Below are 23,434 nucleotides of genomic sequence, written 5' to 3' on the forward strand. Positions count from 1 at the left end.
TAACATAGTTATAGTAACAATTAAACTTGACAGCTTAGCCCATTGAATAGCACCACTGCACCATTACCACATAGTCACAATATCAACAAAGGTTCAACCATTCTGTAAAGTCAAAGTTGAGTCATACTGTACCTTCTGAAACCACCAGTCACAACAACCAATGCATCAGGCACAAGCAGATGAACCGTGTCCTCCACAATCTGACCAATCGCACTGGCCTCATCCCGGCTGACTGCCCTTGAAATATCATCGTAATAGAGGAAACCTGTCAACAGCAGAACCCATTACAAACCTTACTGAGAGACATATATTAGAATTAGAGCAGGACAAGCCGATTATTTGCTTATTCAGATTGAGCTCTCCATAGAAATCAGATGCTGCCAATCAGGTGAGGATTATTGGTGTTGATTGGGCAGATTTACCGTTTCAAGAGAAACTAATGAAGAATCAGCTGCTTGGATTTCTTTTCTAAGAAAAGCAGCGATTGTCACAAATCCTAGCTGTGGTTTCTTCTCTTGTTTCACTTTGAATGGTAAATTAGCCCAGTCAACACCAATCCTCACCTGACTGTCAGCACCTGATTTCTGTGGAAAGCTAAATCCAAGTAACTGAATAATCGGTTTGAAAAGTCCAAAATAACATAATTTATAGTTCTTGGCTTTTTATTTATCATGTAGCATTAAATAATTGCACACAACTATCATAGTCTTTGTTATTTAGTACTTTTTAACAGCTGCTATACGTATAGCGGCACCACAATTTAAAATGTGACTCTAGGTATATTGCCCCAAACACAAAGCTTAAGCTCACATGGGGTGAAATTCTCAAATCTTTTCTTCCAAATCGTTTTTAAGATGTTTTACCCTAAATTAAATGTCTGAATTGTTTATTTCTGATTTGATGACTTTACTGGGTGCATTTTACTCATGAATGAATGGTGCTAATGATGATTTGGAGTAAAAAGCTTTAAGGATTGAGCCTGTGAGTTAATGAAACTTTTCCAGACCATTACAAAATATAGCAACAATTACCTTGAACAGTTTTGTTCTTATAACACTTCTTTGAAGTCAAAGCTTGGAGAATAGAATCAATGGCCACAAATATAGATTATTTTAAATCAAACCAAAGGACACCTTAGAGAAATTAAACATTAAGTACAGTGTAGGTAGCGCAGAACAATATTCTTTCTACAGCTTCTACATTTTCTGCAGTATTTGTACCTGCTAAATAATTCAAATGTTATTCACCATTAATTTGATCTACTTTCAGGTAGTTTGGCCACCGTGGATTCAAAAGCAAAAATAATTAGCTTTTTCTGTCTACCGGTTGAGTTTCACATTCAATTCAAAGTACTGGGTCTGACATTTAAAGTCATCAATGCAACATATCCTGATTTTATGAAACAGATGATACCACACATTAAACCAGATCCCCTGCTCTGTTTGAATGCTTACTAGTTAACTTACTTTTATAAGAATTTTGCCCTTACTTAAACATTAATCCAGCAGTATTTCTTTAGTTCCTGATATAAGAGGAAATGGCTCCTTACTTTAAGGGAGACATGTATATTTTTCTAATATTTCATTGCTTAATATCCTGGTAGATGTGTTCTGCATTATTCATATTGTGGTCTTTGTTTTTTGTTTTTTTTTTATCTTATTTGTTAACTGTCCACCCATAAGTGCCAAATACTCAATCGTGGTTTTCCGACTTTTAGTTTAAATGTTTGTCTTAGGGTCTTACAAAGTTTATTTTCTAAGTATTCTAGCAAAAATTGGTTCTGAAATGGTTTGTAATAGCAGATTTTCTAGAGGTGGGGAATCATATCAGTGTTGTACAGGCTTCCGTGCACAGTGTTTCAGCTATGGACGTCTTGCACTAATTTTCTGTAAAATAAAAAAAACAAGGCTATTTGTTTTCTTTTTGCAAGCTCTAGTTCGTTCTGTTTTGAATATTTATTTTCAAAATTTCAATGAGCATTCGAATATTCTTTAATTTTGAATTTGAATTCGTATCATATTACAGTAATATAAATAAAATCTCTTGGCAGTCAAATAAACCTGACACCTAATCAAAATACAGATTTAAGAAAGGAAAATAAATTGTTTTTTACATTTCTGATGTCATTGCGGCACTGATTTCCTTTACATGATACACTTATTTATAAATGATGTTATAGGAATGAGTGCGGACATGGCCATTTTTGCTAAGCACGTTTCCAATACTTGTCCCAGCACATGCTCTAGTGCATTCTACCAGTAGACATTATATACTATACATTCCTTTATCGATTTTCACACTATGATTTGCAAATCTGTAAAGAGAAAACCAAAAAACAGCTTTGTTTCTTGTTGAATTTTGTGCCAATTGAATGACAAGGGAAAAACAGCTGCTTTATCCACTTACAACATACAGTGAAGATAAAAGGAAGCCAAATGAACAGATTGCACACGGACCACATTTTTTAAAATTATTTTTAAGCCTTGCAAACAGTACCACCTGCAGCTTCAGCACAGCTCCCAGAGTCTTTGTTTGTATCTGCTTCCAGCTGCGTTGAGAGATTAAGATGCCTGCTTTCTTCCCTCGCCTGTCTGTTATGCTGCAGTACCTATTTTTTATAAGTATCTTGAGCGAGAGCACAGGAATGCATGGCTCTTATGTGCCCACAAGTGAAATGAAGTGACAGAAGAAACCAAGTAGGATATGAGTGCTTTGCTTCATACAGTAGTCCCTCTCTAAACCGGACATGTCTGGAGACAGACAGGTTGTCCAAAATAATAACCTGCCTTAATAAGAATGTGAGAAGCCAGGGAAAGCAGAAAAGTTGTCCACCATAACAAAGTGCACCATAGTGTACATAAAGCTCTTTGTCATTGACACAAAAACCTGTGAAGGAATTGCAGCCTCATTTTGTACAGTTGGGTGTGTTCCTTATTATTCCTATTATTAGTTGTATTATTATTTGTATTATTATTATTGTTGACGTTAATGAGAAATGTTCTAATTACCTGCTTTCTGCATCTTTGTGAAATGAATACTGCTGTCTGCTTTTACTTCTTCAAGAGACCGGAATCCTCTCCTGTACCATTTCTCAGCAGTCTTCAGTCCCACCCCAAAGACACTTGTAAACAACTGTCAGGGGGAACAAACCGTAAAAATCACTTGAGTGAAATGTTTATCAAGAATATTGAGTAAACAAAAATTGTATATTCGCATGTCTTCGAAATACCAGTTGTCTACCTACCTTAAATTATGTTAATTACTTTTTACCACTTTTAGCTTTATCGTCCATTCTCATAGCCCCTGATTAGCAATAATCTTGGAATACCTTACCGACGATTAGAAAGGGGTGTCAAAACTGAGTTGGATCATTTGCAGTGAAACTTTTTCTCCATCTTCAGTACTTAGTAATTCACTTTTTACACTGCAAGCATTAACCCCCCCCCCCAGCTATAAGATAAGTCTTAAGCAGATTCTGTGGTAATTGGCAGTAAAGAGCTGAAATGCTGCAGTATATTTTACTTTTAGTGTAACAACAGGGAATGTTTATGAGAAATTTTTCATGACTTCATTTATGTATAGTCAATTATAAATTCATGTATAGTTAAATATAAATTCTATCATCTACCACCTAAACAGCATCTCTTAATTAAAAATCAAGCCTGCAAACAAACATTTCTCACCTCACCCTCGACTTTCTTTACTTTATCCATTTGATATAGTTCAGTTCTGAGAAAGTTGCAAGGTGAGAATTATTTTTTTTAAGTCTTTTTATCGAGTTATCCACAGGGAAATCACTTGAACTTTTATTAAACAGGGCTTAGTTTTATATATGAGCTTCTTTTTGTGTTAACTATTAACTATAAAAAAGAGGACATTATTTTTTGACTAATTATGATGAAATTCATTTTTGATTTTATGTTCCACTCTTGTGCAATACCCTAACATAAACACCATAGTATACTATGTAGAATAATGAGCAACTCCTACTGTATGTAACCCACTGCCTGCATATAGCAAGCAGAAATTCTCCTTAAATTAAAATTTCTTATTGAATTCAGTTCAATAAAATCAACTGAGAAAATGAACTGTAGGCAATGATTTTTGTGTTCTTCTGATCCATTTATACAGTGTCGTTTTACAGCCAGACGACCAGGATTAGCATGTTTGCTACAGTTTCTTTGTTAAACATTTAATCCTGATGCACTGGGCTTATGGGCAGCAGTGTGGAGTAGTGGTTAGGGCTCTGGACTCTTGACCGGAGGGTTGTGGGTTCAATCCCCAGTGGGGGACACTGCTGTTGTACCCTTGAGCAAGGTACTTTACCTAGATTGCTCCAGTAAAAACCCAACTGTATAAATGGGTAATTGTATGTAAAAATAATGTAATATCTGTATAATGTGAAATAATGTATAATGTGAGATCTTGTAACAATTGTAAGTCACCCTGGATAAGGGCGCCTGCTAAGAAATAAATAATAATAATAATACCTGGGAGATAACTGTCTGCAGCTGCAGCTCAAGAAGGGCAGAGCCAAAGGCAAAAAAGACAAGACATGTTGTATCAGGTAATGACCAACTTGGAGTGTTTTAATTCTGTTATATGAATGGAAACAATGCAAACTTCTTTAGGGCAATGGGTTGCATTTGTTTGCATGAACATAAGAGTTTCATGATTCACTTCCTCATAGGATAATAATTATTCTTCTCAGATCATAACCGACCATGACCATCAATAAGATTGCATGTCTGATTAATTTACATTTATTTAGCCTGAACAAACCTGAATTTCACCATATTGTAAACAAAACTCTGAAAGTTTGATTCTCTATGATTCAATTATTTATTTTTCATAATGCATGTATACAATTATTTTATTAGAGGGCCTCATAGTAAAATAGCAGTAGTTTCCTTTATTAATATGCTTTACTTTACCTCTTTGTGCATTTTAATGATCCCCTATGCTTTATCATGCTGTGCTTTATTACACTTTGCTATGAATTTACAATTTATAAAGGTTGCAATTGTTGAGCATATATCAAAATATACTTACAAACAGTTGTGGCTAACTATTTCAAGGTGTTTCTATGCAGACAGAAAAACAAGTCAGTCCATTCCATCATCTGTATGTAAAAAATGGCTTTGCACTTAGTGCAGCTTGATACACACAGTAGGGTAATGTAAAGTGTATTTGAATCCTGTAATTTTATAAATAAGTACTGCTGCAGTTTAACAGTGTAAGCAGAGGCATTTTGTAGTAGAAATAACCTACGAAACTTACCTTGAATGCTTTATATCTGTCATCACTTAAGACATGCTGAACTTTAGAAGAATGTCCACATTCAAGAATATCCTGAAATCAAACCAATTGAGTGCTGTTAATACTTAAAATAATGCAATAGCCAAGATTATCAAACACTACTTTTGGTTTGATCAGTCTGCGTCTCATGATTCTTTGATGCACATAATAAAATGTATTATATTTACTATAAAGTGAGCAAGAAATATGAAAACTGTTCCTAGGACCACTGCATTACCAAATTGATATAATTATTTATCACTAGTTTGTTTTTCCATTTACAAATGAATTTGGCCCATTAAAATAGAAACACATGCTACTAGACTGTTGTCAGGTTATAGAGCTACCATTGGCAGCCAGGAGAGCACTGAGTCAACTTGTCTAAATTGTTCTGGAGTGATACTGTATGTGACCATCCACAATGATAAGATTACAGCCCCTACTTCCTTCAAATTGAGCCTGGATATCTGCAGTGGAGTCTATCGAGTCATGATTTCTAGGATTGTTCCCCGTTATTTGGATATGAATTTCTCCAGAAATAAATTCAATATAAGAATTTTGTTAACAAGATTCAATTTCGCCTGCTTTTATACAAGCCAAATACAAAAGCACCAGCATTCAAAAAACAAAAAAAATCACTGAAAATTATTTTGGTTGTTGCTGTTACAGGTGTTTGACATTTGTTTTTAAATACCTGGAATATGTAGCAAATACTTTTGTATAAGTGGATTGTCCCACACTGATATTTGTTTTCCAAATGGTATCCCTGCTATGGATTCTTTAATATCTAAAAGCTGCATCACCTTTTTGAAAGTATGTTTTAGTCCAGATGGGCAATTGTATCAAATTAGATAAAGGGCTGATAGTAAGTGTTCTATTAGAAGGCAAATCCAGATCAGCACAAACTACTGATGATTCACAAGGAACAGCCCCAAAAGCATTGACTCTCAGTTCAATTGCAGAGAACAGACTGCACTGCAGATTGCCCCCCTCAGTTTCCCTGAAGGAATTAGAGATGGCAATGTGAGACTGACAGTTATCCCTCAAGGTCTAATTTAACACCCAACACTCATCATGTTGAATCAGTGCCAGTTGGGCTGTTCCACAGCCTACTGACAGTATTATGGCAGGTGATTCACATTTTTATCCCATGTGCAATGTGCTCATTAAGAACCTAAAATGCTGTTTTTATTAAGCAATAAAGTAACGTGTGTGTGTGTGTGTGTGTGTTTTTTAAGACCAAAATGTGTCTGCAAGACTGAACTTTTATTTTATTTTTTAGTATTTATTTTAGTATATCTTTTGACTGACCTAGGGAGAGAGGGGAGGGGGGTGGGGTATAATATAACTTGAGGCAAGAGAGCAAAGCTGCAGATTTCATTTCTAACCAAGGCCAGCACACTATGGGTTGTCTGAATGGATAGACACTCACAGCAGGAACACAATTCACTTGTCAGTTTCCTCCCTGGGCTCTTTTTACAGCGAAGGGGATAAGAACTAGAAAGCTCTGCACGTCCATGAAGTGTCACTCATCAGACATGTAAAACAATGGTTATGTTGCTAAAACACACAAGATAACACACAGGTGTCTTCTACCTGCTTCTCAGCACATCCATATGTATTTCTGGCCTTGCTCTTTGTCTTGCAAAAAACATGTTGCCCTATGGCATTTCAGCTAGAAATATTCCCTCAAATTCATCAAAATAAAGTCACATTCTGTTAGCTATTCAGATCTAGAAAAAGGTTAAAAGATGAGGCAAAGATATTTAACATTTTAAAAATGTCTTATCTCATTAAAGAATATTTAATTAAAGAATTGTCTAGATTTTATCTTAAACCGTTTAGATAAATCGACTCCCAGTTTAAAAACAAAACCCCTGAGAATTATACATTCTTTATCCATAACTAACACACAGTCATAAATTATGAGGTTAAACTAAAAGGTCAAGTGGATGAGCATTATATTTTTTTCAGAAAATTGTTTTGTTTCCATTCCCCAAAGCTAGATTCTAGCTGTAAGGATTCACGCTCCCTCCGCCTTTTAAATCTGCCAATCACTTAACCAATATATATTAATGCAAACAGCAGTAGATCTATTTCAACAGGTTGCCTCCAATTCATTTTAAAGAATGAATTTGTAATTTACAGCATGGATATAGTGTAGGCATACATGTATTATGAGCATCAACAATTTACTCAAAGCCTCCACTAGTGTTTTCTACTATTATAACAACCTTGACTTGCATAAAGAAGGAAAAACATTGAGTGAAATAGTTTGCATCACTCGATTTTCAAGGTGTGGTATCCAAAGCATAATCAACAAGTAAGAGAAACATCATCTGCAATTGACAAACCCAGGACTGTAAGACCCAAAAAGCTGTCTAACAAGGATGAGCAATACTTGAAGAGCTAGCCAGAGATTGAACTGACAACAGAACTGGCAGAAGGCATAGGTGTCATTGTCCATCAAATCAACAGCACGAAGGTCACTCTTGAAATCAGGACTTAAAGGATGTATTGCAGTAAGAATACCTCTGTTAAGAAAGGTGAACAAGACTAAAAGGCTAAAATATGCACAAGGGCACATAAATTGGACAATGGAACAATGGTGAAAGGTACTTTGGACCAGTGGTGTAGTCGAGCCGGAACATGCCGGAACATCATTCCACTACTTTTTTTCTATAGGCAGAACCTTGACTTAAGAATTAACTTAATCTTTACTGATTTGTTATGAAAATGCGTATATGGTGCCTGACCTGTCTAATTTCAGTGCCTGGACACCAATGAAGCGACATATTTTCTTCGTGGAAATCAAATTAGTCTTTCCATTGAATAGGCACTAGGAACAAAAACAATCAGTGTCCACTCCGGTTCCCTACATACCAGTTTTCATAGTACACTCCGAACCATAGTCTCTAATAACCGGCGCATATTTTAAATGTTTGCAGTTAAGAGTCAACTACACATTTCCTGCACAATCGTCTGATTTCAGTCACTCGTCCTTGTGATGCAATGAAGAGAACATTCTGGACTTCTATTACAAACTACATTACTACTTTAAGAAGGCTAACCATTTTTTTTTTGTAAAAATGCTGACGATGAAGACAGCAAAAGTGCATTATATGATGACTGTAGCCATAAGCAAAGCTACGACCCAGGGTTTGGAATGAACGACCGCCCCTTGTTTTTAAGATGTAATATATATTACAAAAGCATAAATAGTGCTATCAGGTCCAGGTAGTGGCGATGAGTTCAACCCTAACTGCCTCATTTAAATATGTGATTTGTGGTAGATGTGTAATATGTTTTACAAATGTATTGTGGTTTGATTTTCTATTGTGTACTGTACAGTGCTTTGAGATACTACTATATAAAAAAAGCACTATAAAAATGCAAGTAAATATGTGTATATTCCACAATATAGTGCAATATATATGAAGATATTCATGCCCACAACATAGTAAACTGTGTCCTGCAGCTTTTTATCTTAAAGTACTTGATGTTCTTTCTTTTTATCCACAAAGTCTGCAGATAGTTAGCAAATGTAGGGTTGGCTTTTATGAATTGCATTCAGCTCAAAGTCGCCTCTCTCATGATCACCAACATATTTAAAAATACAGTATGTTGTTCGAATCTTGTTGTGTCAACATTTTATTTTTTAAATTTAATGCATACTTTTATATTGTAAATATATATGTTGACTAATAGGTTACACCTTTTGTCGAAACCATGGAGACCACCACATCTAGATTCCCAGTTTCTAGGTATGAAATTCTTCTCCGGTAGTTCTACCGGTAGTTCTTTTGAGTGCAATATTTGTTTTATGCTATGCTGCGGATGGCACGTTTTTTAAAAGTCAGTAAGAAGACAATTTGTTGCTTTATTAGAAAGCTGAATCTCTACTTTAATTCATATCTTTCAGATATGAATTCTTTCAGAAATTACAGAAATCACTTTCTTTGTTTTTTTTCTCATTTTTTTAAACTACACCTTAAGTCTTCAACACACTGGAAGCAATGAGACAATCGAATGTGTTGTACGACACACAGCACGACGACAAAAAAAAATAAAACATGTATTTTTGATACGAGCCGTTCACACCGTGCAACGTGTGACACTGAAGAGACACAGAAGCGATGTGAAAAAAATAGGATTGGTGACAATTTTTGCGATTTTGTCGCGCGGGAGATACTGACCAATAAGGAAGAGCTTCCCTTGCGCGTCTTCAGTAAACAATGGTGGAAGAAAATATATTTCTTGCCGTATCAAAATACCCGGAGCTGAACAATAAAGGACACAAAATTCATAGACACAGCAATGAGGGAGAACATCTGGCAGTCAATTTTCTGGGAACTGGATGTAGCTGGTATGTATGATTAGTTTGCCTTTACTGAAAAAAGTATTCTGAACAGCTATTATGTATTCTACATTTTAGCTGTATAACAGGACTATCATATGTGTGAATTTTTTTCAGCTGATGATACAATGAGAGGAGAGTTGCCTATCGGGCACGCCTGTCGCTACTGGTGTGAAATGTAGTGTCGCAGTGAAAGTACCATTTTTTCGCAGGTCAAATCGCATTGCATCCAATGTGTGGATATCCTTATCCAGTTTTGTCCTAATCAAGACATAGATTTTTATAAACTAGATTACATTTTATTCAGAGCTGCTTCAATGACAGCTTCAATAACTTCTGCACTGCTGCACATGTTGAAGGGTCAATAAGTGGTCCAGTCAGTTTGGTACTGAGGTATCACCATGTGAAAGGTCTCAGACTAGACAGCAGAGAACCTGTCAAAAGAAATAGCAATTTCAAAGGCAATTGTAGAATATTACCTCAATGACAGCTTTTGTTTGGTCTCCCAGACAGGGTAGGCCTTCTAGGTCTTGCAAGCTGTGGATAGCGTGAGGAAGGGATTTCAGCACTGAGGTTGCCCTCATAAAGGCCAGACAAGGTCCTTCACTCTCAATGAACTCATAATTTTGAGACAGAATCTCAAATGCATCCTGTAGAGTAAAGCATGTCAGGAGAGATCAGAATTAATGCATTTATTTACATTTCAACCCTTGCTGCAATATCACAAGACATAAAGAAACTGTCCTTTTTGTATTTATTCTGTGTAGATTGAAATCTAGTAGCCCCGTCACAGCAGGTTTATTTATTTATTTTATTTATTCATTCTTTAACCAGGAAAAAAAACATTGAGACCAAGGTCTCTTTTAGAAGAGTGTCCTGACGAGATGACCATAAACAGACAGCAGTAATTTCACATCTCTAAAAACAACATCACTCTAAAAGACAATCTCATCATACATTCGATCTGGGATCAGAAACCTTTACACTTCAATAATTCTAAAATTACTATATACTATACAAAAAATATATATTTAGATAAAATAAAATAAATAAATCTTCTCCCAGTTATATTTGAAATATATTAAAATAAAAAACATATATTAAACTCAACAAACATGCACATGCACACACTGCTACTATGGCAGCCATTTTGATTGCAAGGAAAAATAAGAAGGCTAAGAAGGAAAAAACAAAACAGAAAAGGAAAAATCAGGATACAGAGAGAGAAATGGCAGCTGAAAAACACAGCAGACATATACTGTACAAGCAAAATTATAAACAATTAATATACACAACTAACTAACTCATAAAATAATACAACACATAACAACCCAGAAACCAAGTTTACCAACAAAAAAGGAAATTATACGAAAATAAAATATTATTTCTACTCTCAGTCAACACACTTTCCCATGCTGGGGGAACTGTATATTTAAAAAAATGTCTCTCTTTGATGGCGTATAGGCGGCTCAGCTCCAACAAGAATTTTACTTGATTTTACTTGACCATAATAAACACCCTGGAAATAAAAAGTATAATACACATTTGTGGTTCTATATTTACATGCTGTGTATCTCAAATATCCTTGTGTGTCAGAACTGCTGTGCTGGAGCTAATAGTCTAGAAAGCCAGTTATTTGCCATCACATTGTCTGTTATTTGCAAGTAGTTTTAGTTTTACTCTTCACTGCATTGGCATCTTACTGAAGGATCAGCCCATTACTGTGGGATTAGGCCCTGCAGAAATCCTAATACTGCTGTGAATGACTAACATTTGATTTTGTTCAGACCAAGTCCTTAATTATTTAACAACAAGAAATTGGTTGTAAGACCTGTAATGGAAATGACTGAAAGGTTTCCTGCTTACCCCTTGTGTTAATCAATACACTTGCTTTATCATACTGACTTACCAGGACCACTGTGCAATGTTTATTGAACTTGGGTAATCAATGTCTTTCTACACATCAGTACACGAGCAAGTCAGTGACGCATATACATAGGACTTGTCTTCAGACACATACAGATATATTGGTTTGTTGTAGTAAGTGGAAGTTGTTTAACACTTCATCCAAAGGTTTATAATACTTTAAATAATGTACAGTATATATATATATATATATATATATATATATATATATATATATATATATATAGGTTTCAGAGAAGGTAGAACTGCAGTGTACAAAAATGAAGGTTGATAAGAAGAAAAAATATTTAAAATATAAAATAAAAATAATGTACACAAAAAGTTTAAATGATAAAAAAAACATTTATTTCATGATGGCAAAATCCCTTCTTCAGCTGTGTAGAAAGAAAAGTAACACAGTGCAGCTAGCATGTTGACAAGTTGACAAGTTGCCCAGCTACTGTGTAATTGCATTTATGCATGAGTATTTCTCTATATGTTACCGTAAATATGTTGTTGTAGTTCTTCAATGTTGTCCTTCTCTGACATGCATATTGAGAAACTGTTCCCATAGTCTGAATCACTGGGAGGCTGTCAACCACTGGATGGCTTTCTGGGACCTAGAGATTTAAGAATAAAATCATGATTGTTGTTTCCTCCACTGCACATGTCGGTTTGTCTCTTTTGGCGTCCTGTTTCTTATTGCATCCCTCTGGCCTGGGATATACATACAGTGCTACATCTCCCCGACTGCCAGCAAATCCTGTGGAGATGATTCTAAATGTGACTCAGATGACTCATGTTGCCATACTACTGAAAGAAGGGAAAGTTATACAGTACTTCACTGCCTATACGTCACTACATCGCCCTGTTAGAACAGCAGCTGTTTTACAATTACTACATGTTTCATTATTACTGTAAAGCTATGCATACAGCAGTATACAGCATGAAGTATACTATGTAGTTGTATCTTATATTTTGATACAGTAATCAAAAACAAATCTAATACTAACCAAGTTAAAACAATGGCAATGGGTGACATTAGTTCCCAGATAGCACCATGCGTTGGCAATAGGTTGACATTATTATTATTATTATTATTATTATTATTATTATTATTATTATTATTATTTATAACTTTTTGTAAGATCAATATATTTAATATTTCCTTAACATTACAATGTAATTATTTTTATTCTCAGTTATTGCTGTTCTCGTCTATGTTAAAACCTTACAAAGCCATTTGGTTTCACCATATTGGGGCAACTTGGATGTTTAGGGGTAATACAATACTGTAAACAGTTCTCTTCAAATGTTTCAAATAATGACAGGGACTTGTTCTTCATACTATAGTTAACAAATGGATGGGTTTTTAACATAATATTCACAATATTTACAGGGTCTTTGGTATAAATGTTTCCCATAGTAAAAGCATAGCAAAGCATGATAATGCATAGTGAAAGCATGGTCAGTCTACAGTAGGTAAGCATTGTAAAGCCCAGAGGGGTGTGGTAAAGCATATTTATAAAAATGACAAACTACGGCAGACTATGGTAAGTGCATATTCCCAGAGGAAAAGCGTGGGGCCATGTAAATTTTGAAATGCATTATTAAATGTTTCTCCTAGGTTGAGTTCAAGGGCTTGAATGATGAAAGGGAGATGTCTGTTCTGCTTGTTAAAAGACTGAATGGGGACATCTTACTCACTCAGCTGCTCTCAGCTGGCCTAGCTCCCCACAGTCATGCAAATGTGCAGTTTCCAGACAACAGGGATGCTTTGCAAAATCACTGGAGTGCGCTATAGAATCTGGGCCTGACAGAGGATTCCAGCATTATTCAGTCTGTACTCAACAAGTTAATTGACAACAAAATTGAACAGGTGTTTGTAGCTGCAGGGTATACATGAGAACTGAAGTCACTCGGTGACTGGTCCATTCAAGCAGAAACTGAAAGCAGGTAGGGTCACAAAGAAGCTTGAAAATTGAAAGGAAGTGCATTCAGGGAGAATGGCTGTGTTGTTTTTAAATTGTTGAAGAAACATTTTAGGGCAACAAACAGGTATCACTAATTATTATTATTATTATTATTATTATTATTATTTATTTCTTAGCAGACGCCCTTATCCAGGGCGACTTACAATTGTTACAAGATATCACATTATACATTATTTCACATTATACAGATATCACATTATACATTATTTCACATTATTTTTACATACAATTACCCATTTATACAGTTGGGTTTTTACTGGAGCAATCTAGGTAAAGTACCTTGCTCAAGGGTACAACGCTAATGCTATTGTCTGTTTCAGTTTACAACTTCTCAAAAAATCATGTTTTGACTGATTTGCCCTTAATGTCCAACACAGCGGTCAGGAACTAGATAATTGACTGCAGCAACAGTTATGTGTCAAAAGCCGAAGCTGTATTTTTAGTTTTACAGCATATTTAGGCTATAAAATACAGCATATTTACTTATGAGTGTTTACGTCTCTTTAGTGTACAGTTGTTTTCTGTAAAGGTCTGTAACACACCAGGTTTTATTTTAAAGATTTAAATCGATTGTATATTTAGTGCTGGCAACATTTAGGGTGGAATTGGCTTTGTACATGTAGAGCAGATTGCAGGACCTTCAAATAATGTAATGATCAAAAATAAAAGTGTTTCCTTGTGTGATAAGCCCACATCAAACACTGACTTTAAAGTCACTTTATATTGCATTATTCCATAGAATGCTATTAAATATTTCAAAGGCCAAATTCATGAATATAAAACGGTACAAATCTGAACTATTTACTCTGCCTATATATAGTAAAACTAGTAACACTTTACATTGTGTCTCTAATTACTGTGTATTTATATAGTAACTTATTAAATGCATATGTACTTACAGTGTTATTACACATAGTTACAATGTACTTAATGTGCAATGTTTTTTTGCATTATGTAACCCTAAACCTAACCCTAACTCTTTTCTGATACAATGTATATACATATATTGTGCAAAAGATGTACACGTTAAGTACAATGTAACTATGCATAATAACATTGTAATTATGTGTAAGTGCACATGTATTTACTATGTTACACAGTATTTAGAGGCGTAATTTAAAGTGTTACCGTGAAACTTATACAAAGCTTAACAAAATGTAATATTGGTACAGTATGATAAAGATACTCTAATCCCTAGGTGGCACACATGTAATGAGGGTGAATTATATTTTTATTAGTGAAGTGCACAAACTGCATGTACTGTAGGTCTGTATGTTTGTTAAATTATTTTTTGGGGGGTTCCTAATGTACAGTAATGTAAGCATACTGCTGGAGTAATATTGGATCTTGCTTTCATGTCAATTGTGTTCAAGTTACTGTATTACACCACATATTCAAAAAACAGCCAGACAAATGCCATTACTTAACCTGTATCATAAAGAATTTTGCAGCCTTAAATTCTTCCATGTCATGAAAATGTTGTTGTAGAAGCAATGAAGCGTTCTTCATTTGTGCTTTCACAGAAGAGATTTGTTTTTCATATTTATATACTGCAAATCTGAACAACTAGCGCTGTTCAAAGCTGCACTTTTCAACCTTTTCCTTAGAGTGCAAAGCCAATGCTTTGCTCTTCTAAATTGAAGTTTGTGTTTCACCTTTTTTAACTGCCCTTATACAAAAAGGAAAAGAAATACCATTGGGATACCATTATAATGCTATTGAACAATACATGTTAAATGATTGTGTAATGGTCTTAATATGGTACCATGGTATTGCAATGTGTACTGGGTTTATACAATTGTGATTAAACTACTGTGGTACTATTTGGTACACTCTACTAGCAGCTCTTGTGCTATTAATGCATGTGCACCAGGTATAATGCATTACACTATGTAACACAATTTTTGTTCCTGGGTAGTAAGTGTTATTTCCTAATTGCTTATACCTCAAAAGTATAGAAAATTATTCCCCACAAACTTTGCTTTTGTGACCAGGACAGTGATATTTTGAAATTTACCTATTTCCAATGAGAAAACGGGCAAATTTGTGTCTTTTCGTTCACATAAAGTCAGAAAAAAACAACATATGAATCCAAATTAACATGTATTTATACTAAAGCAATACAAAAATGACTACAAAAGATTTAGAAGTGAGTAGTTTTTCGAGATTTACGATTATACTGTAAATCACTTTCACGAATCAGCCCCCAAATGTAGTCTTCCATCATGTTCTCGTTATACTGTCCTTGGTAGCGGCATTCAAAGTCCAGTATATCCTGGTGGAAGCGCTCGCCTTGCTCCTCCGAGTACGCTCCCATGTTCTCCTTGAATTTATCAAGATGAGCATCAAGGATATGGACTTTGAGGGACATCCTACAGCCCATTGTGCCGTAGTTCTTCACCAGAGTCTCAACCAGCTCCACATAGTTTTCGGCTTTGTGATTGCCCAGGAAGCCCCAAACCACTGCGACAAAGCTGTTCCAAGCCGCTTTCTCCTTACTAGTGAGCTTCTTGGGGAATTCATTGCACTCCAGGATCTTCTTTATCTGTGGTCCGACGAAGACACCGGCTTTGACCTTTGCCTCAGACAGCTTAGGGAAGAAGTCTTGAAGGTACTTGAAGGCTGCCGACTCCTTATCTAGAGCTCTGACAAATTGTTTCATAAGGCCCAATTTGATGTGCAGTGGTGTCATCAGCATCTTCTGGGGGTCCACCAGTGGCTCCCACTTGACGTTGTTCCTCCCCACAGAGAACTTGGTCCGCTGTGGCCAGTCCCGCCTGTGGTAGTGCGCCTTGGTGTCCCTGCTGTCCCAAAGGCAAAGATAGCAGGGAAACTTGGTAAAACCGCCTTGGAGACCCATCAGGAATGCCACCATTTTGAAGTCTCCTATGACCTTGATGCCATCTCAGAAAAATGCAGATATGTATCCACTTAAGCAGCTGGAACTAAACTGAACTGGTGGGCTTAAGGCCCCTGTATTTATACTACTATTTATATTACTGGAAAGTTCTAGAAAGTTCTAGAAGTTACTCCAAGTTTACTCAGCACTGAATCTATCTGGAATGTTCTGGAAAATAGGTAAATTTCAAAATATCACTGTCCTGGTCACAAAAGCAAAGTTTGTGGGGAATAATAGCCATTTTCTATACTTTTGAGGCATAAGCAATTAGGAAATAACACTTACTACCCAGGAACAAAAAAAAAAAAAAAATTGTTACACGGTGTTATCATTGTGATTCCACCGAATTGGTATTTGATATGGGTGGTAAAAGCTGTTTTACAAAATACAGTGCCATAGTCTGGAGTCTGGAGGTAAGAGCCTGTGCAATTTGTATTCTGCCTTATAAAAAGAATACAAGTGCTGAGGTAATGGCACTATGGAGCAAATGGGAGTCCTCACCATACTGCCTTAAAACATGTTCCAGGGTATAAAGGGCTGTTATATAGCGAGGGAGCACTGTATCAGCATTTGTGCCTCCTCTCTAGTCTAAAGAATTAGTTTAGGCCAAAATAGCTAAACCTGGTTTGCTGCCCAAAACAATATTGTATTTGGCCAGAACAAACTGGCACAATCGAATTTGGCTGAGTAAGTGCAATTTTGAAGGAAGATCCAGTCATTAACCCAAAATAAATATAGGTAAAGTACTAATATGGTAGCCTGGCAATAGATTCTAGTCTCTATTAAAAATGATCTGAGTCAAAAAAGTTATGTTGTAGATAAAAGTAAGGTGCTGAATGGTTAACCACAAATGCACTGTGAGGTTTTCACATGCCTTCACTTGCTGGCATTTGAGGTCTTCTTCATAAAACATACTTTACATTTGACGATTGAGAACAAAATGGCAAATTATAAGTCACTTTTACACTATTAATAAAATGGATTTTGCGAGAGAAACTTGGGAAATCATGGTTTCTACAGTACTGTGTAATTAAAACAAGTCTGTAGTGCTTGTGGTTAAAGCAGACTCACTGAAAGTAATAAACAAGCAGGTTAATGAAAGTGAGGTAGAATCTGTTATCAGCACGCCTGTAATTAGTACTCTGTTAATACCAGTGGTCATGCAGACACCCGAACCGAGTGTGTAGCCCACAGCTTGTAAATTGTACATGTGTTTATCATAGATTCCTGCCCGGGATACCTATCCTAGGTCAATCTACTAAATTGAAAAATGCTACAGCCAGAGGCTCACATATATTTCATTTTAAAGGAAATTAATCTTAAAGTGACGTAAGCCTTTCACTTGTAAACTGATGATTATAAATACACTGCCTTGAAAAAGCCTTTGGTCATTGGAACTATTATATGTCCTGCATTGGACTGAAGCTCGAGACAGGAACTTTCAATTCAGCAATGCCAAGTGTGTTTGTTATAAGACAAACAGGCAAGAACATAGATAAAACACTAACTAAATGCAAATACAGCTTTCTCATTTTTTTTATAGTGTATCAGGTATGTGACAACTGCCTTCTGCAGTCATGTCTTTCAGCTCAGGGAGTGTGAATAAGATATAGGTGTACAGTTTCCTTATATAAATGCGGCCAGTTTAAATTGGCAACTAATTATCCAGAGTACAGTTCTGAATGTTCCAGTCTTGCTTTCAACACTACATCAGCTGTAGATGTTATAGGGTTTTTGTTGAGAATGTTACTGTGATTGAGTTTTGGTTGCTTTAAATATCTGCCCAAGGTAATTGGGGAATAGGAACCATGCATTTGGTTACAATGTTCTCAACAAAAATGCCTCAAGCTTATTAACACATAGCACATATTGGAAAAGGTGTCGTTGGGTGGATTACATTTTTCTATTTTTTATAATGATAGCTTCAAGCAAAAAAAAAAATCCTGTGTACCTATAACTTCTGCATACCTCAAACTTTTTTTTTTAGAGGCTAGAGCCCATAATTGAAAAGTGTTTTCATACAGACTATCATGCTGGAACAATGTACTATTTATAACATCTTTCTTTCTGATTCTTCTGTTTTCCTTATTCACCAATATGGACTGGGCATCTTCAAGATATAAATACTTTGCCAGCTGAAATGGAATATTACATACAAAAAACTGTCAAAAAATGAAAATATTACCATTTTAGCTGCATATGTGCTACCATTGCTCCTTTGTACAGAATCGTAGCATTGTCATTAGAGGTTTCCAACCATTGTATCAGACACGCATTCAACAAAATTTATTGAATTAAAATTTAACATCAAGTAAGATCAATAAATGTACCACACAGTTGCGATAAAGTGGAACATACTGATGTTTGCTTCACACTTATTTTCAGCTTGTAGTTCATCTGTTTTTTGCCTATACAGCACCATCTAGTGCGCAATAGCTCCAAACACATCTAAATAGAGTCTGTGCTCATGTCCAAGACCACACTTGACTTCACATGAACAGGATTGGCACTTACCCCAATGCGATGTCTGTCTTCTACAGTTACAGGTTTCCCTGCCTCCATGCTCTCAGTAAACCAGGTTATGTCCAAAACTTCAACACCAGGAAGGTCTCCCAGGTTCTTATTGTGAAGCCACTTCCAGAGTTCATCAGGGGAATTCTCCTCTGCCACAATATGGGTGACAGCATCACTAAACAGCATGGGAAAAGCACAAGCATTTCTGTCAATGGTGAGTGCAAATAAAAGTTGGCAATAAAGTGCCAATAAATGGGTTTGTCACCATCTGTTTGCACATCTTTTGGCAAACTGAGTTAAATAATAACAATAATTAATAACAACTGTCTTTTGTTGCGTGCGACGTCAGTAGCACGGCTCGGCTCTGCAGTGGAAAAACAACCCAGGTTCTCCTTAACCGCACCGTGAGGGCTCCATACGCCCCATGGCCCACTTAAGACTAATTATCAGGAAGTTCATCAAAAGCCATCTGGTGTCCTGGGTGAAGATACAAGGGAGCTTAACAAAACCATAAAAAGCCTATTTAACACTCCATTAACTCAGCTTTTAAAGGAATGTCACCTTTACATTGTGGCCAGGGCAAGAAAGCGATTGCAAAAGTCATGACGTCTGAAGCTCCAGGCAATGTAATCTCCTTGCTTCTTAACTATAATAATACTATAGAGATTATCAGTTACCATTGGGTGCCAGTTACAATTTAGCTGATGTTAATTTGAAGACAGTACAGTGGCTGGTTCAGATGTTTCTGTATTTAGTCTTAAATATTACAAGATATACATTTTAAAACATTAAAAGGTTTGAGGTTCCCGAGCGGCTCATCCAGTTAAAGTGCTGCCGCTGGGATCACAGGACGAGTCACACAGCTTGGATGGCGCCAGTTCATGTTCAGGCTGTGCAAAGAGACTGAACTTTGCTGGGACCTCGAGGGGGGTGTCACATTGGCGCTGACGCTCCCGGAGTGAGTGATGGGAAACTGGCAGGGATTGCTTCTCCTCTCATTGTGCAACAGCGAACCCTACTGGCCAGACACTGAGCACATTCAGAGTGGATAAAAAGCAGGGCGGAAAAATGTAATAGTTCATTTAGTTTTCAAAATTATTATAGCATTTTTTCATATTTTCTCAATTTCTTATTAATTACATCTTATTCTAAACCCCTCCATTTTGATTTATTAAAAACTAGTATATATGACAAGTACCTTCTTTATTTATTAACATGCAATTTTAAAGTAGAGACAAAGACTGGTACAAACCGTATGTCAGGCAAGCAATGTTAAATTAAGAATGCATAAAAAATAGGAACCTCATCAAAAAAAGAGGACCAAATGATAATCTTGGTTGTAAAAAATAACATTTTTCAATACTTTGTTATCACTCCGTTACAAACTTAACTTAGAGAGTAAGTTTGCTGAAAATATATATTTGTCCCCTTACCTTTTTGTGGTGTTTGCCATCATTTTAAGTGAGACTTATTGCAAGTTCTCAATATTGTGTGTTGTGACTCTATGGTGATGTGCTTTGAGGTCAGAAGCTCCTCATCAGTACCAGTTGCCTTCCATAGACATATGGAATGAAGACTCACCAACACCATACAATGCTTAACTGTGAAGTGCAAGCAATACAATAGGAAACGTGATCCAAAACAGCAGCTCATTGGATGGTGCTTACTCTTACTTCTTAAAGGCTTTTGGCTGATCTAAACTATGTTACATACTCTGGAAGGCAGGTAGAAGAAGTGCAACTACTGAACTCCAGGAAGAGCATCTTAACAAAGAATTATCAAACAATGTTTAAAATAACATACAAAAAAGGGGACAAATTGCTCTTTAATTGTGGGTTCCTGATTCGAACTACAAATCGAAAATTGTTTAAACTGTCTGCCGACATCAACCAAAATTGGACAGCTTTAAAGCTTGACATTATAGTCTTGAACAGCACTGGGATTTCCAAGTTAGGAGAGAAGTGTGTTTAATCAATCAATCTATCAATCTTCATTTAGTATAGCACCCTTCACAATAGAATTGCCACAGGGTACTTCACAGGGTGATTAAAAAAAAGTGCATTGTCAATTTAAAACATAATCTAGCAGGCATCATGATAAAGGTTAATACAATAAAACAGCAAGAACAGAGCAATAAAAGGTGCAGACAAGTCATTTTTAAGATAAATAGGCTAGACTATAAAAATATCTGTTTAGTCTTGTTTTAAAAACAGCAATGGTTGGTGCTTCCCTTATGGAACGAGGTAGTTTATTCCAAAGTTTAGGAGCCCTATAGATGAAAGCTCTACCGCCTGTATTCTTTAAAAAAAAATCTTTGGGATAGTGAGCAATCCAGCGTCCTGTGATCGGAGTGGTCATCTGGGAACATATGGGATCAACAAGTCATTCAAATAAGATGGGACTGATTGATTTATGGTTTTGTAGGTTATTAGCAGGATCTTAAACTCAATCCTGAACCGAACTGGAAACCAGTGTAAGGATGCTAAGACAGGTGTGATATGGTCATATTTTTTTATTTTTGTTAATACCCTGGCAGCTGCACATTAAATTCTTTTAGCCTGTCTGCATACAACATGCCTTTTAAACCCGGGATAATTCTGGTTGCTCTTCTTTGCACTCTTTCTAGAGCAGCAATATCCTTTTTGTAACGAGGTGACCAGAACTGAACACAATATTCTAGGTGAGGTCTTAGTAATGCACTGTAAAGTTTTAACAGTACTTCACTTGATTTAAATTCAACACTTTTCACAATATATACGAGCATCTTGTTGGCCTTTTTTATAGCTTCCCCACATTGTCTAGATGAAGACATGTCTGAGTCAACATAAACTCCTAGGTCTTTTTCATAGTTCCCTTCTTCAATTTCAGTATCTCCCATATGATATTTATAATGCACATTTTTATTGCCTGCATGCAATACTTTACACTTTTCTCTATTCAATTTCATTTGCCATGTGTCTGCCCAGTTCTGAATGCTTTCAACTCAATGGTGTCTTTCACCTGGCCCCACTTCCTCTTTCTCAATATATATGTAGAGTAGGGGGGCCAGCCGAAAAGTCTCATTGAGCTGAAAGGTCCCATAAGATCACAAGCTATGCCCAATTGGAATAAGCCACAGCTGCACTGGAAAATCAGCCAGCTATTCTTGGTTATCCCTGGATTTAACCTTAAAATAAGTGGCTGGTGCAATCTAGGTGGATTCCCTGGCACTGTAAAATGAGCTGTGATATAGGTTTATCAAGTCAACCCCTATGTGTGACACCCTTACTGTAAGAACCATAGCAACATGCTCCCGAAACAGCCTTGACATGTATCCAACAAAGTCAATACCAATGAAGTCAATGAAGTGTTAATAAAATGCCATCTAATCAGAATTATTTTTTCACATGAAATACGTGTATTTCAATTCTGCTAGGAAGAAATATATGGATGTTGATAATTAAAGCCAACAGGCACAGTGAAACGAAGTACAGTAATGTTGGGACTACGCTGTATAATAGAGTCCAGTCTTAAATGACTATACTATATACATATTCATCAATGTATGTAGCCTGGTGCAACCGGTGTGTCTGGCACACCCCCAGACTTATTTTAGAACATTTTGCTTTATGTGTTATTAAACTTTGTATATGAATATAGATAAAAACAGAGATAGTATACTGCCTTTTTATTAGAATTTTAATATGTACGTAGATTTCACGAACCCAGTACAAATGTGAATGTATTTGTGTATGTATGTGAATGTACTGTAATGAATGTATGTATTCATTTGTGTATAACTAATTTATTGCACATGCATTTTGTTACATTAATAGTTTTGGGTTTGCAGGAGGCCACTGTGTCTTCCTTGTATTTTTCTTTTTTCTTTCCATTGCCTTTGTTTTGAATTTGCACAACATTGAGGCTTGCATTGCCTTTAAATAATACATGTATGTTAGTTACTGAAGACAGTGTACTAAACTTTTACGTTTGTCTATAAAAGGGTGTTTATAGCTGGATAACTATCATATTTTAAGATTGAAATAAAGTGGACTAAATTGTTGTACTTGAATGCTGTCTGGTCTGGTGATTACACACACAGTTACACTGAAAGTCATTTCAACCCCACTTTCACTTCAGAAATTAAGCTTTCAGAAGTGGTTGAAAAAGAGCATTATTTTCTGGAATTGTATAAAGTATCCCTTTAAAATTGTGACATGTCTTTAGGAGTTAAAGAAAATGTTATAATATTCTGGAAGAGGACTTTGAAATCACCAGATGGAATAAAGGCTTGCACTCTCTCTTTAAAGGTTGAACATATATCTTCCGCAGAGTCATTTTAAGATCTTCCAGCAGGTTTTGTTATTACGATTTCTGACAGCCCCTGTGTGCTGGAATTGACAGCAAAGTCACACAACTCATAATGTACATGAAAGAATCTGGAATTCTCTCAATTGTTAGCATTCACTTTTAGGACCTTGAATGTGA

At 36.0% G+C, this 23,434-nt stretch overlaps 1 protein-coding gene across 1 annotated transcript in view; it reads right to left on the reverse strand.

Moving 5' to 3' along the window:
• Positions 1-23,434, reverse strand: part of dntt (deoxynucleotidyltransferase, terminal) — a 129,964-nt gene that overhangs the window by 103,853 nt on the left and 2,677 nt on the right. Inside the window, exons 2-9 of the mRNA XM_059035786.1 lie at positions 18,942-19,142; positions 16,118-16,129; positions 15,210-15,223; positions 12,064-12,122; positions 10,135-10,305; positions 5,281-5,352; positions 3,009-3,132; positions 133-265 (exon numbers count right to left, since the gene is read on the reverse strand). Coding sequence (XP_058891769.1) covers positions 133-265; positions 3,009-3,132; positions 5,281-5,352; positions 10,135-10,305; positions 12,064-12,122; positions 15,210-15,223; positions 16,118-16,129; positions 18,942-19,142 — 786 coding nt within the window. The remainder of the gene's footprint in view (positions 1-132; positions 266-3,008; positions 3,133-5,280; positions 5,353-10,134; positions 10,306-12,063; positions 12,123-15,209; positions 15,224-16,117; positions 16,130-18,941; positions 19,143-23,434) is intronic.

This window comes from Acipenser ruthenus, chromosome 13, assembly GCF_902713425.1.
Source record: "Acipenser ruthenus chromosome 13, fAciRut3.2 maternal haplotype, whole genome shotgun sequence".
In the NCBI taxonomy this organism is placed as follows: Eukaryota; Metazoa; Chordata; class Actinopteri; order Acipenseriformes; family Acipenseridae; genus Acipenser; species Acipenser ruthenus.